This window comes from Rhinoraja longicauda, chromosome 5 (genome assembly GCF_053455715.1).
Source record: "Rhinoraja longicauda isolate Sanriku21f chromosome 5, sRhiLon1.1, whole genome shotgun sequence".
Lineage (NCBI taxonomy): Eukaryota > Metazoa > Chordata > Chondrichthyes > Rajiformes > Arhynchobatidae > Rhinoraja > Rhinoraja longicauda.
Window position 1 is genome coordinate 46930778 of NC_135957.1, and position 14722 is coordinate 46945499.

General features: G+C 41.4%; 1 protein-coding gene across 1 annotated transcript in view; it reads left to right on the forward strand.

Moving 5' to 3' along the window:
- blk (BLK proto-oncogene, Src family tyrosine kinase) overlaps positions 1-14169 on the forward strand; it is a 29729-nt gene extending 15560 nt beyond the window's left edge. Inside the window, exons 8-12 of the mRNA XM_078400139.1 lie at positions 4303-4482; positions 5118-5194; positions 10958-11108; positions 12799-12930; positions 13930-14169. Of these exons, the coding sequence (XP_078256265.1) occupies positions 4303-4482; positions 5118-5194; positions 10958-11108; positions 12799-12930; positions 13930-14129 (740 nt within the window). The 3' untranslated portion in view covers positions 14130-14169. The remainder of the gene's footprint in view (positions 1-4302; positions 4483-5117; positions 5195-10957; positions 11109-12798; positions 12931-13929) is intronic.
- Positions 14170-14722: the final 553 nt, after the last annotated feature.

Here is a 14722-nt window from a genome sequence, read left to right on the forward strand (position 1 = left end):
CGGTATCTTCCCCATTTAGCCATGATTTCACTGAGTGTTTGATCACAAGAGGATTTTAACCAAGACCCTGCTGCGAAGCAAATAAACCCTGGCAAATCGATCTAGCTTTGGCATGTTTCTGGAGTCGCTGCATGTGGTTTACATCTGGGCTGGTTGCAGAAGGCAGATGAAGTGTTGTTCCTCTGCTGAGAATCGGAGGCTAAGACACCAAGAAATAATTAAAATAAATTAAAAATAGGTACCAATGTTTTCTTAATTCCCAGGTTAGGAATCCCAATTCTAATCTCCATTTCAATCCGACACAAGTCTGTGAATCCCAAGCAGTGGGCCGGCGGTAGAATAGCTGCGTTACAGTGCCAGAGACCCGAGTTCGATCCTGACTATGGGTGCTGTCTGTACGGAGTTTGTACGTTCTCCTCGTGACCTGCATTGGTTTTCTCTGGGAGCTCTGCTTTCCTCACACACTCCAATGGCGCACAGGTTTATAAGTTAATTGGCTTGTTAAAATTGTAAATTGTCCCTAGTGTGTAGGACAGTGCTAGAGGGCGGGGTGATTGTTGGTTGGCACGAACTCAGTGGGCTGAAGGGCCTGTTTCCACACTATCTCTAAACTAAACTAATGTAAACTAAACAGAAACGATGAACTGCAGATGCTGGTTTAGAGTAGAAGACACAAAGTGCTGGAGTAACTCAGCGGGTCAGGCAGCATCTCAGGAGAACATGGTTAGGCGACCTTTCTGGTTGGGTCCCACTAACTACTCCAGCACTCTGTGAATCCCAATCTGTTCAGCCTCTGTCATTGAACTACATGTCGAGTCGAGTCAGGAAGCAGAACAACTGATGAACTGGCACACAGATCTGGCACTCCATTTGTCCTGAACTTATGGGAATCCATCTAAGTCCATGTCTTACTTCCCAGGGAGCCATTCAATGCCACTCATTCCCTTCAAAACCACGAGGCACAGCCAGCCCAGTGCGTCCAATGTAACTGTTTTTAAACCTTTACTTTGGCCCCTGTTAGAGCTACAGCGGATAATCAGAGGAAAACATTGCCAAATCTAGCTGCTCCAACAAATGAGTGTTTGCAATACTAGAGGGGGGAAACCACACACACAGATGATAGCCATAATAAGAAATGTTAAGCAGATGTGGTTATGGGTGAGGGTGGATTAAGATGCATCTCACACTTGCTTTTTAGCTCCTCAGACCACTTGGTTCCAGTGTGATATAAATACCTGTATTCATGAGCTCAGAAACCACAGCTCTGTTACAAATGAATGATGACCGATGAATCATGTGATGGCTTGGCCCAAGTGCCAGATATTCAGCTTGTTTGTGTCGTAGTTGATTTGAATATTTCCATGATATAAGTGAAGGGAAGTGTAGTACCGCCTGGCACTCTTGATGGACAGGATGCAATGCAGAGTTTGTTGCAAACAACATTGAGAGTCAGAATGAAATGTTTATCAGGCTGTGACTGCTAAATTTGCAAATCTATGGTTGAAGTGATATCAAATAGCACATTGACTCCAGAGATTATAATCTTGTTTTATCTATTTTCTTGCTGTAAACATTTGCCATGAACATTTCAGATTTATCAGGAGTAATCCTGTGAATCGAACGTTGTTACATATGTGGGGAAACCAAGATTAAATAATAAATAGGGAGTGATTGTGTCCTGTTAATATAGTGGGCAGAGGATCATCATCTGAACACATTCATATCACGTGGTATATCAATGATTTGGATGAAGGCTTTGTGGCCGTTTGCAGATGATACGAAGATAGGTGGAGGGGCTGGTAGAGTAGAGAGTGCAGGGACCCTGCAGAAGGACTTGGACAGGTTGGATCTCCAGATCCAGATTCAGGGACCGTTTCTTCCCAGCTGTTATCAGGCAACTGAATAATCCTATCACAACCAGAGAGGAGTACTAAACTACTATCTACCTCATTGGTGACCCTCAGACTATCCTTGATCGGACTTTGCTGTCTTTACCTTGCACTAAATGTTATTTCCTTTTCACATACACTGTGAATGGCTCGATTGCAATCATGTATTGTCTTTCTGCTGACTGGTTTGCACGCAACAAAAGCTTTCCACTGTACCTAGCTGTACACTGAGAATAAACTAAACTGAGGTTGGGGAGTTGGCACAAAAATGGCAGATGGAATACAGCTTAGTAAAGTTTGGAGTCATGCATTTTGTTAGTAGCAATAAAAGTATAGACTATTTTCTAAATGGGGAGAGATTTCAGATATTGGAGTGCTGGTGCAAGATTCCCCAAAATTTAATTTGTAAGTCAAATCAGTAATAAGGAAGTCAAATGCAATGCTAGAATTTGAGGAGGAATACGGCATTATAGAATACACACTGGCAAATTGAATTAGCACATAATTATGTGAGGTGATGCACATTGTGATAGGAAAACTAAAGCTGTAACATGCATCTTAGGAAATAAAGAGGACACTTGTGGTGCAGGGATACAGGTCAATAAATCACTAAAATTGGTACCATAACAACTAAAATGTGGAAAAAAAAGCATTGGATGTAGTTGTATAGTTTTGAATCTAAATTTAATGAAATAATATAACACTAGCATAGGTCAGCCTGGTCAGGCTGTACTTGGTGTACTGAGTCACAACTACGCAATTTATACTGCAAAAATGCCAGAGGAACACTGTGGAACATGCAGAAAAAATAGTAAGTATTTAATGAAAAATAAGATAAATGTATTTACTTAGGGAATGGCTACAAAACTAACTGATAGAATAAAACAGAAAATGATGGAAATACTCAATGGGCCAGGGGGCATATGCATAAAGAGAAGCACAGTTAATGTCAGATCAAAGAGCCTTCACCAGAACTTCAACCTGAAATGTTAACTGTTTCTCTTTCCACAGATACTGCCTGACCTGCTGAGTATTTCCAGCAATTTTTGTCTTTTAATTTCCGACGTACGGCATGCTAAAGATAGACACAAAATGCTGGAGCAAGTCAGCGGGTCAGGCTGTATCCCTGGAGAAAAGGAATAGGTGACGTTTCGGGTCGAGATCCTTCTTCAGACTGCAGAAACCTTCAACCTGAAACGTGACCTATTTTTCTTCAGAGATGCTGCCTGACCCAGAGTCACTCCAGTATTTTGGGTCTATCTTTGGTGCAAACCAGCATCTGCAGTTCCTTCCTACACATTATACCATGCCAATTCTTTGATTCTCAGTTACGGTAAATTATGGACCTTGCTAATGTCAGGAAAAGTTAAGATAAATTACTGCTTTCAGGAAGAAGGTAGCGGTTATTTGAGTGACAAGGGAATGGATAAAGTTGAAAAGCCGAGGAAATGGAGGTAGAATCAAAGAAGACTAGTGGCCTGTTGTGTGCTGTATATTCTATTTAATTTTAAATAACACTGTAAATTTTATTTGTCATAGTTTGTTGGTTCTGTCTGCCTCATGAAAATGCTGTGTACTCCCAGATCAGATTTAGCACTGACTAGATTTGTTGAAGTCCTTTTATGTTCTGCTCAAATCTATACAATTTACGTTGTACTTTTTACAAATCTTAGAATCTCAATAGATAGCGCGTAAACAAAAGCTTTTCACTGCACCTCGATACACCAAACTAAAGGGCGGCATGGTGGCGCAGCAGTGGAGTTGCTGTCCTGCAGCGCCAGAGACCTGGGTTTGATCCCAGGGTGCTGTCTGTACGGAGCTTGTATGTTCTCCCCGTGACCGCGTGGGTTTTCTCCAAAATCATTGTTTCCTCCCACACTCCAAAGATGTACAGGTTTGTAGGTTAATTGGCTTGGTGTAAATGTAAATTGTCCCCAGTATGTGTAGGATAGTATTAATGTGTGGCTGGTCATTGCGGACTCAGTGGGCCGGAAGGCCTGTTTCCTTGCTGCATCTCTAAACTAAATAAACTAAACTTCTACTCCACATTTCACCACCCAGATGATTCCCTAAATCTCTGCTTAATTTACTCTTTATGGACAATTTTAAATTATGAATTTCCAACAAGTTGGACTTATTGAGATGAGACACTCATCTTGTTTTGCATCCCTTTAAGGAGCATTGAGCACAAACATTGACTCTGATTGGGATTGTTTGGAATCAAGGGTTGATTGTGTACTGCTCTTCGTCAGTCACAAATGCTGTGTACTATTTTGACAAGACTTGCATTTGTTTGTGTAATGTTTAAAGGAGATGATTCAAAAACCCTCTGTGAATTGAATGGCTGGCAATAAACAGTTTTACAATAAGAAATTAGATATTCATTACTGATTTTTTTTAATCCTTTGCACAGGTTACTATAAGAACAATACCAAGGTGGCCATCAAAATGCTGAAGGAGGGGAGCATGTCTCCACAGGCTTTTCTGGAAGAAGCTAACATTATGAAGACAATTCAACATGACAAGCTAGTGCAGCTGTACGCAGTTGTGACAAAGGAACCCATATATATTGTGACTGAATTTATGTCAAAAGGTACAGCAATGACAGTGTATACATGGAACTGCAAACAAAATGTGTAGGAAGGAACTGCAGATGCTGGTTTAAACCGAAGATAGACACAAAAAGCTGGAGTAACTCAGCGGGATGGGCAGCATCTCTGAAGAGAAGGATTGGGTGACGTTTCGGGTCGAGACCCTTCTTCAGATGCAGGTTTATAAAAAAAGAAACAAAATGATGGAGTAACTCAGCAGGTCAGACAGCATCTCTGGAATAGGTGAACTTGGATAGGTGACTTTTCAGGTCGGGACCCTTCTTCAGACATTGTGGGGGGGAGAAAGCTGGACGAGAGGAGGGCAGGACAAAGCCTGGGAGGTAATAGGTTAATCCATGTGAAGGTGGGGGGGGGAGGGGGGGGGGGGGGAAGAGGGGGGGGGGGTGATGGGTAGATGGTGGACAAAGGTCAGAGATGAAAAGACAGCAGGTGAGACAAAAGGTTTGAAGAGTTGTGAATTGTGAAGCTAGGAGAATGAATTGTGAAGCTAGTAGAATGGTTGTACCCAAAATCCTGATTGGTTGGGAGTAAGTTTGTGGAATATCTTACCCTGCTTTTTCTTCAAGATTGGTAATGGGTTGAACAAGATTTGACTGTTCATTTTATTCTCCTGCAGGTAGTTTGCTGGATTTTCTAAAGACTGATGAAGGACTTAAGATTGTGTTGCCAAAATTAATTGACATGTCGGCCCAGGTTGGTCTTCTGGGATTATTTTTGTATTTTCTATTTATTTATTTTTTTGGCTGCTTCCTTTGATTTGCTGTGAATGCTACTCCTGGCAAGTGACTGCCTCAGATCGTACCAGGACACCTTTAGTTTTTGTTGACACTTTAGTGCGATACTGTGAATCATTGGTAGATATGAAGGAGACCATGTGATGGGAAGAATAGTCTGATTAGAATCACAGGATGATATTGCAATATTTATCCCAGTTAGTTCACCTATCTGTGGTGTACACCATGTCCTTGCCTTTCCCCAGAGCCCTTCCATTCCATCTCATATCAATGCTAAAGGAAATGAATCTGTGAAAAAATAATAGCTTTTCATTCCTAATCAGTATTCTTCCAAGTGGCAACAATAATGACACGGCTGACACAAATCCCCGACAAACCAAACAAATGTTTTTTCCATTGACTCTCCACCCCTTTCTGCTTTCCGCAGAGACCGTTCCCTCTGTAACTCCCTGGTCGACTCGTCCCTTCTCACCCAAACCACCCCCTCCCCAGGTACTTTACCTCCCCCCTCGACTCCATCCAAGGACCTCAACAGTCCTTTCAGGTGAGGCAGAGGTTCACTTGCACCTCCTCCAACCTCATCTACTGTATCCGCTGTTCCAGGTGCCAACTTCTGTACAAGGGCGAGACAAGCGCAGGCTCGGCGATTGTTTCGCTGAACATCTCCTCTCAGTCCACCTTAACCTAGCTGATCTCCCGGTTGCTCAGCACTTTAACGCTCCCTCCCATTCCCAATCTGACCTTTCTGCCCTGGGCCTCCTCCATTGTCAGAGTGAGGCCCAGCGCAATTTGGAGAAACAGCACCTCATATTTCACTTGGGTAGCTTACGCCCCAGTGGTATGAACATTGACTTCCCTAACTTCAAATAGCCCTTGCTTTCCCTCTCTCTCCATCCCCTCCCCTTTCCCAGTTCTCCCACCAGCCTTACTGTCACCAACTACATTCTATCTCTATGGTAGACACAAAATGCTGGAGAAACTCAGCGGGTCAGGCAGCATCTCTGGAGAGAAGGAATGGGTGATGTTTCGGGTCGAGACCCTTCTTCAGACTGATGTCAGGGGAGGGGGTGGGACAAAGATAGGATGTGTTTTCGTAGAGTTGGAGGGCAGGAGGAATCACAGAGGGGGAGCAGTGAGAGAGGATGTTGCTAAACCTTCATCGAAGAGAGGAGGAGAACGTCTTCAAAGTAGACATACCTTGAGGAGAATTCGCAGTGGAGCGGCAATATGTGTAGGAAAGAAAACCGCAGATGCTGGTTTAAATCGAAGGTAGACACAAAATGCTGGAGTAACTCAGCGGGTCAGGCAGCATCTCTGGAGAGAAGGAATGGGTGATGTTTGGGGTCGAGACCCTTCTTCAGACTGATGTCAGGGGATGGTGGACCTTTTGTAAACCTTAGGTAAACCAAAACCATCAGTAAGAGTCTTATATGTACATACTCTCATGGTCTAGTAGAGAAGAGCTCCTGCAAGGCCTTTGATGCCAGAGGTGGGAACACTTGATGGTTAGAATAGCCACATCTTGGCCAGAGAGAAACAGTCAACTCTTTTTGCAGATGCTGCCTGGACTGCTGAGTTTCTCTGGCATTTTCTCCTTTTGGTTTGGATTTCCAGGATTTGGTTTGTTTTCTGATTTCCACCAGCTTATTAGTGGAGGCGGTTGGTTCACCTGACAAGCTGAGACATCAGACCCTTGGCAGTAGTGGGTGCTTCAAGTGGAAGCAGTTGATTTGAATGCAGAGGGGAATTGACTTTGATCATTTATGGTGGACGAATGTACCTCGTGAGCAAAATTATCCTTGAAAATGTCCTTGCAAATAATAAATTAAAATTTAAAACTTGCTGGAATTATGAAATAAATCCAAAATGGGATGGGACAACTCAGGCAGCATTTGTGCAGAGATGGTTATCATTTCAATTTGTTGACCTTTGTCAGAGTTAATTAAAAACTTAGATATTGACAAAAATTGAATGTTTCACCATATGGAAATGTCAAGTGCCACAAGTTAAAAGAAGGGGTCTAGACTCTTTCATGTGGCCAAATGCAGTGTACGTTTGGCATGCTGGTCCTTCAGTCCTGTTTGTATTGATGCAATGGAAACATTAACCAAAGTGGGTTTCTTCTGGTTAAAGGCACATTAAAAACTGTAAGATAACTACTGTGTGAGAAGCAATTTGGAGGAAGCAATTCGGTGATTCGGTTGCATTGCTGGGTCTAACATCCCACTAAGCAAGCGATTAATGAAAATAAAAGCAATAAGTTGTCTTTCCGCTGACTGGTTAGCACACAACAAAGGCTTTTAACCAAAGATACTAGAGGAGCAAGTTAGACAACTCGACCCTAAAAGTCGTAGTATGTCATGGTGCCATTTTAGTAGGCAGAAACTTGCAGAAACATTTTAAAAGAAAAATAACGAAAATCTGTGAATTGATAGATGAGATATATTCTGCATTTTAATGGTATCATCACACATACTGTTCCCCCACAACACTGATTACACTGCGAGAGGCATAGCGACCGGCGGGTTTTGCCTACTAAAATGGCTCCTTAGCGTACTACACTTCAGTATAGGCGATTTTAATGGAGTGGTCCATCTTGTTCTCTAGTATCTTTGGTTTTAACTGTACCTCAGTACATATGATAATAAACAAAACTAAATGTAATTTGACGTGAAGGGGAACACACTGTGGAATATGGTCAGAAATGGATGACAAAGGTTAATCTGTATTGGTTGACAAATGGACTCCACAGCACAAATAATAAAAAGCGAGAATGTAATATTTTGGTAGGTTCTTGCTATTTGTGGGGTTTTTTTTCAAGAAGGTAAATGTTTCCTGGCCTCAATATTTTTTCATGGCTGTTCTCCTGCTTCACAGGTATAATATATGATAAGACATTATAGTCATGTTTACAGTCATCCCCTGCAGTCAGAACTCTGTCATTTGAGCAAAAACTTTCCTTTAACCTAAGACATTTAATATAGTTCACATGTGCAACATGTTACAGCTGTTGTTAGTCTCTAGTGGGTTAGGGTGAGAGCCAGTTATATCAATGATCTTTTACAGCTGTTAGTCATCTCAGATGGTAGAGGCTTGGAGTGAGATAGACCCCTACAATCGTCTGAATCAAGCAAGTTAACAAGTGTGAAATCTTGATGAAAAAAATAATTTACAGCCTTTTCTGAATCTACGAAAAGACATAGTTGATTAATTTCCAATTTTCTTTTGAAAATTGACCTATATATACGAAAAAAAGGTTAAGCTATGTATAGTTTGCACATTTGCTAAATTTAGACACAAGCTCTTGGCAAGAGAAGATGCAAATTTAGGAAGATGAGTGGCCTATCAGAGAATGTTGTTATTGCTTTACTTTTACCTCTTATCAGCTTTGAAATCTGTAGAGGAAATGAATTCACTGCCTCTAATTTCCACTATGATAAGCAGATTTTTTTTTAATTGACCTGCATTGAGGAAATGAAATACTGCAGACATCTGTACGTTATCGATTGGAGTAATTTGTTGTATTTGTATGGAGTTGCAGACTTCTCAGTGCTGGCAGTTCAAAATGTGGAACTCCATTGTATTCACCAAATTGCTTACCGTGATAATGGAACATCCTTGCAAGCTCAGGCTGAGATTTTACGATCCAAGATGTTACTGCAAATTTTGGACTTAAACTGGTAATATAACATTTGCAGCAAAGAAGTTGAAAGATAGTCGCTCTGCCAGGATGTTGTTAGAAAAAGCCACAATGAGGTTTGAGCAACGACACACAAAAAAACAAAAATAGAAATTCATGCCAATGCAAAGTGACGTTGGTCTGAAGAGAATAACAGGACTCGGCCCAGACTTAGCCAGGCTGGTTTCAAACTGGGTATCCTACTCAGCCCTCATAGGAAGCCTCTAACTTTTCTCCCAATCCATCACAACACTGCCTTCTTTTGCCTTGCATTTTCCAATGAGACCTTCATACATCACTGTGACTTAATTGTTTTCCTAGCTGGCCATTACTGTGCAACCCGATAAAGCCATTAATTCCAGCTTTTTGTGCTTTCTCTCCTTTTTTGTCTTCTCCATCGAACAAACCCAAGACCCATTGTCTACCATCTTCTCTTTAAACCCCTGAGGAGCACCCCTGCTTTAGGTTGCATCTATAATATATTATTCTCTGGCTTCACAAGAGTGCCACCTTAGAGCAGCTTGTACTGGAGCCTACCAGAGAGAAGGCAATTCTGGATTCAGTGTTGTCCAATGAACCAGATTTAATAAGGGAACTCAAGGTAAAGGAACTGCTTGGAGGTAGTGACCATAATATGATTAGTTTTAATCTGCAATTTGAGAGGAAGAAGGTTAAACCAGGAATGTCAGTGTTGCAGTTGAACAAAGGGGACTATGAAGGCATGAGAGAGGAGCTGGCCAAGGTCGAATGGAAAAGGATCCTAGCAGGAATGACGGTGGAACAGCAATGGCAGGAATTTCTGGGCATAATCCAGAAGACGCAGGATCATTTCATTCCAAAGAGGAAAAAAGATTCTAAAGGGAGTAAGAGGCAACCGTGGCTGACAAGGGAAGTTAGAGATGGAATAAAACTAAAAGAAAAGATGGGGGGTAGTGGAATCAAGGGATATGGGGAGAAGGCAGGCTCAGGTTACTGGTTGTAGATGATCAGCCATGATCACAATGAATGGCAGTGCTGGCTTGAAGGGCCAAATGGCCTCCTCCTGCACCTATTTTCTATGTTTCTACCTTGGCATGATGCTGAGTGGAAGCTAGGCACCTTGCCTTTGGGAAGAAAAGATTTTAAAGCAGCACTCTAGGTCTATTAATTCTATTTAAGACTATTTTGCTTACCTGTGGATGTTGGATAAGTATACTCCTCCACTCCTCAAAAGCATTTGCTTGCTTTGTCTCTGTGGATGGAGAGGCACAGTGCTGAGTCCAAGCTCCAGCACCAACTCTCAGAGGAATGGACCATAGATGAAGTTGAGAGAAGAAACAGGATCAACTGGAATCCTTGTGTGAAAAGGAAGTAGCTTGCCTGGATATTTGTTTCATGGGGAAAAAAAATGTTGCCCTTAAAAGGAATGGAGATGACGTACTGGAATTATTATTAAGAATTAATTTAAAGCTGGCGAAACACTCTATTTAGAACCCTTAGTGCTTTTGCAGTGGAGGAAGTGGTCAGAAATGCTGAAGTACAGTTGAAGATTGTAAAAGTGATTACTGAAGTCAACTTGTTTGAAAAGCTCGAAGAAGCTGAAGAAGATTCTTGGCTGTGAGTCAGATGTAGAGCTTGTTTTTGCTGAAGCATGCACAACAAACAGAATCATGGATACACCAAAAATATGAACACCATTGAAGGTCTTACACATTTGTACAAAAGAATCTGTAGGGGAAAAAAAACTATTACTATACCCTGTATTCCAATGACCACTCTCACATAAAGATGGCAGGAATAGTCTTTGACTACCATAGGGAATTGAACTTTGATTAGACTTCTCAGTGAAGAAATCATCTGACAGAATTGGAATGTAAATTACAGTGTTCAACGTGCCGGTGTCGTTCTGGTCTCTCAGCAGTGAGTGCAATTGGAGGAGAATGATGCAGAGAGAGGGGTCAGCTGTATATACCAAGTCTAACAGCAAGTCATGCAAAGCATAAGAGTGCAAATTATTTCAACTATGGACTGGCAAATTTTACATGTTAAATGTGTATATTTCAGATTGCAGAGGGGATGGCATATATCGAACAGAAGAAATACATCCACAGGGATCTGCGTGCTGCTAATATATTGGTTTCAGAATCATTGGCCTGCAAGATTGCAGATTTTGGTCTTGCCCGACTTATAGATCATGAATACACGGCACGTGAAGGTAAGTCTTTGTTGGTCAGCTATACATTCTTGATGAGGTAAATGTGCCTACCTTTGCATGAACTGAATGACTTGGCATTCTTTCTGTTTCAGAGACTCTTTACCCTTGTAGCTCCACTTCTATTAAGTCAAAGGATTTTGCAACAGTGGACAAGCTGTTTAATTTTCATGTTGGTCCATGTGTTATTTTTCAATGCCACAAATCTACACCTCAGTTCTCTCATCCAGGAAGAAGAGACCATTTCATAGGACCTCATAGATTCTGTCATCGTAACTATCTTCAAGACGGGGGAAAATCAGATTGCTACATGAACAGTTAGATTTCTTTTCTGTCTACCAGAGGAAAGATCTTACCAAATCTCCTCAACAGTCCATGATTGAATGGCGGAGTAGACTTGATGGGCCGAATGGCCTAATTTTGCTCCGATCCGATTATGAACATGAAGTTATGAACTTCCTCCCAGTCACTGAAGAGCTACTCCTGGAATCACAGTGTGGATTCTATCTGTCCAAGATGGACAAAGGACATGATCTTCACCATGCTATAAATCCAGAAGAAACTATTATCATTATTAACATACATATTATTATGGCACAGAATGAGGCCTTTCAGTCCATCGTAATCCTTCCCGCTCCCAGTAGAGTAATCCATCAATCTCATTCCCATTCCCCTTTCTTCTGTTACTCTGCAATGTATTCTCTCTTAAAGGCCCAATCCTTTGCTTCTGTTACCATTCACCTACACTGAGGGGGAATGTGCACCAATGGGCCAGTTAACCAACGAGCTCAAGTTTGAGATGTGGGAGGAAACCAGAGCAGTTTTAATGCATTTGATTACTTTATATTGGTCTCTGGTTGAAGTAGTGTTTTTGGAAAATACACAACATTCCAATGAAGGGAAAAAGTATATATTTAAAGATAAGCTTTTTATTTGTCTGTCTGTCTATCTGACTAGCTGACTGTCGGTCTGACTAGCTAACTGTCTGTCTGTCTGTCTGATGGTCGGACTGCCTGACTCGCTAACTGTCTGTTTGACTTGCTTCCTCTCTGCCTCTCCGTCTCTCCGTCTCTCCATCTCTCTGTCTCTCTGTTGGTCTGACTGTCTGACTAGCTAACTGTCTCTCTGTCTCTCTGTCTCTCTGTCTCTCTGTCTCTCTGTCTCTCTGTCTCTCTGTCTCTCTGTCTCTCTGTCTCTCTGTCTCTCTGTCTCTCTGTCTCTCTGTCTCTCTGTCTCTCTGTCTCTCTGTCTCTGTCTCTGTCTCTGTCTCTCTGTCTCTCTGTCTCTCTGTCTCCCTGCCTCCCTGCCTGTCTGATGGTCTGACTAGCTAACTGTCTGTCTGCCCGTCTAATTATCTATCAACTGGATGATCAGTTGCTCAGTGTTTTAGTGATTCATGTAATCTACAGATCTCTATGAACCAGCTGAGTACTGGTTGGTGTTGCATTAATGAACTCGCTGTACTGGACAAACTGATTGATACCCAGTGACCCTCAGTGCAGCACTGTAACATTTGGACAATGACAAGTTTTGGGTTTGCGAGTGTAATAATCATCCAGCAGTAGCTCAGAGGACCTACAGCTTACAGCTCAGAGAACCTACATTAATCATTAATGGTTGATTAACACATCAGAAGGAAAAATAGTGTAAATGGGAAGAAAAAGCTTTGATCCCTATTCATTTTCCTTTGCAGGTGCTAAATTCCCTATCAAATGGACGTCACCAGAAGCCATTAATTATGGCACATTCACAATCAAGTCTGATGTTTGGTCCTTTGGTGTACTTTTAACAGAAATTACAACGTATGGGAGAGTACCATATCCAGGTAGTGTGGAAATTGTAATGGATTTTGGGAACCTTGTGCCTATTACAAATAGTCTCTGAAATAATTTCAAGCAGTTGTAATATTCTATCATAGAGCAGATTGATGCCACTTCTAGTAAGACCCATTCATGAAATGACGCAATATTGTGGTGCTGTCATGTTGGTTTCAACTGAATAGAAAACACCCTTCCGCCCAAGAGCATTGCATGATTTGTCATATAACTTTGATCTCCCAGGCCATATATTAAAATGATTAGTTGCATTGTATCCTTCTCTGAAATTTGGAATGCTAAATAAATAGTGCTTGATGTGGCACATTATTGGATAGAAATAACATCTACAACCCATCATGCCTGTTGCCGTTCCGTCTATATGTCCCATTCCAAGACATTTTTCCAAATCCCTTTATTCATTCACTGGATGAATTCCTCTTTTGCCATTGGTTTTAGGAGGACATGTATATTTGAGACGAACCTTCTCTACCTTCTCCTTGTATTGTTTTTCAAAATATATTAGATTTCCCTGCTCACATTATCCCTTTTTGTGTCTATTTCTCTCATTAAAGCCCCTGATAATTGTGAAGATGCAGTCAACTTCCAAGAGGTACAGAAATGCAGATGTTATGAGGTCAGCAACTTAGGGCAATGGGCATGGCAGCCTCCCTCATGCTCTAGTATCCCCTCCCACCACAAAAAAAACCCTGATGGTTGAAAGCTATTTGGGTCAGACTGATACTAGCTGCTGATATGCAAGCAACCTTGACCCAGGAATGCAAGTCAGGATTGCAAGTGCGAACCAGGCTAGTGGAGGCTGCAACCCATTACAATCATGCCTCCTTTCTGCTCCGTATACAACACTCAGGCAATAACAATGTGAAATCTGCCTGTAAGAGTATAAGGTCTTTCATGTCATGTATTGCATTCATCAGTTTCTCTTCACCTTAACGATCGATCCGTTACTTTTGTCAAAAATCTATTGGTTGTTCTTTTGTGTTCTGCAGGGATGAGCAACCCTGAAGTTATCCGTAGTTTAGAGCGTGGCTATCGAATGCCTCGCCCAGACAACTGCTCAAATGAACTCTATGATATCATGTTGAATTGTTGGAAAAACGTTCCGGAAGACAGACCAACATTTGAGTATTTACAGAGTATTCTGGAGGACTTCTTTACAGCCACGGAAGGGCAGTACCAATCTACTTAGCTACAAATACCTATCTTGTAAAAGAAACAGCTGATTTGTCACAGGACCTTCAATCAAATATTAATTTGTGCATAGTTGGAAACAATTCAAAGAAAACCAATAAGTATCATTTTTTGTTGTATTGATTTTTTATAAGTAGGACTGGATTTGACGTCCACCATTATACTGACACACTGGTCAGAAATCCGGAAAACTCAGCAGTAACCAAAATGTTGGCAGAAAGAAATGCCGGGAAATGTTCAATAGAAGTGCCTTCCACAAATCACTGTGGGTATATAAAGATTTTTTTCTGAAATGAACACCCTCTCAGCATTTCTGATGGCTGCTTCTCCTCAGGATCTCTAGTTGGTTTAGGCAAAATCTGTTTATTTCTTTGAAGCTGCGTTTTGTCCCAAGTTTATCATCTTGAAACCTTCACAGTGGGATTTGCTGTTACCTAGCTGTGTCATTTCTCCAGCTGAATGATGAAACATCGATAGATCTGCATTTCATTTTCATCATGTTCCATGTTACATTATATAAATAGTATCTGACCCATTTTATGAAACTCTAACTACTTATGCTGAAAGTTTTCTTTGTGATATATTAGTTTT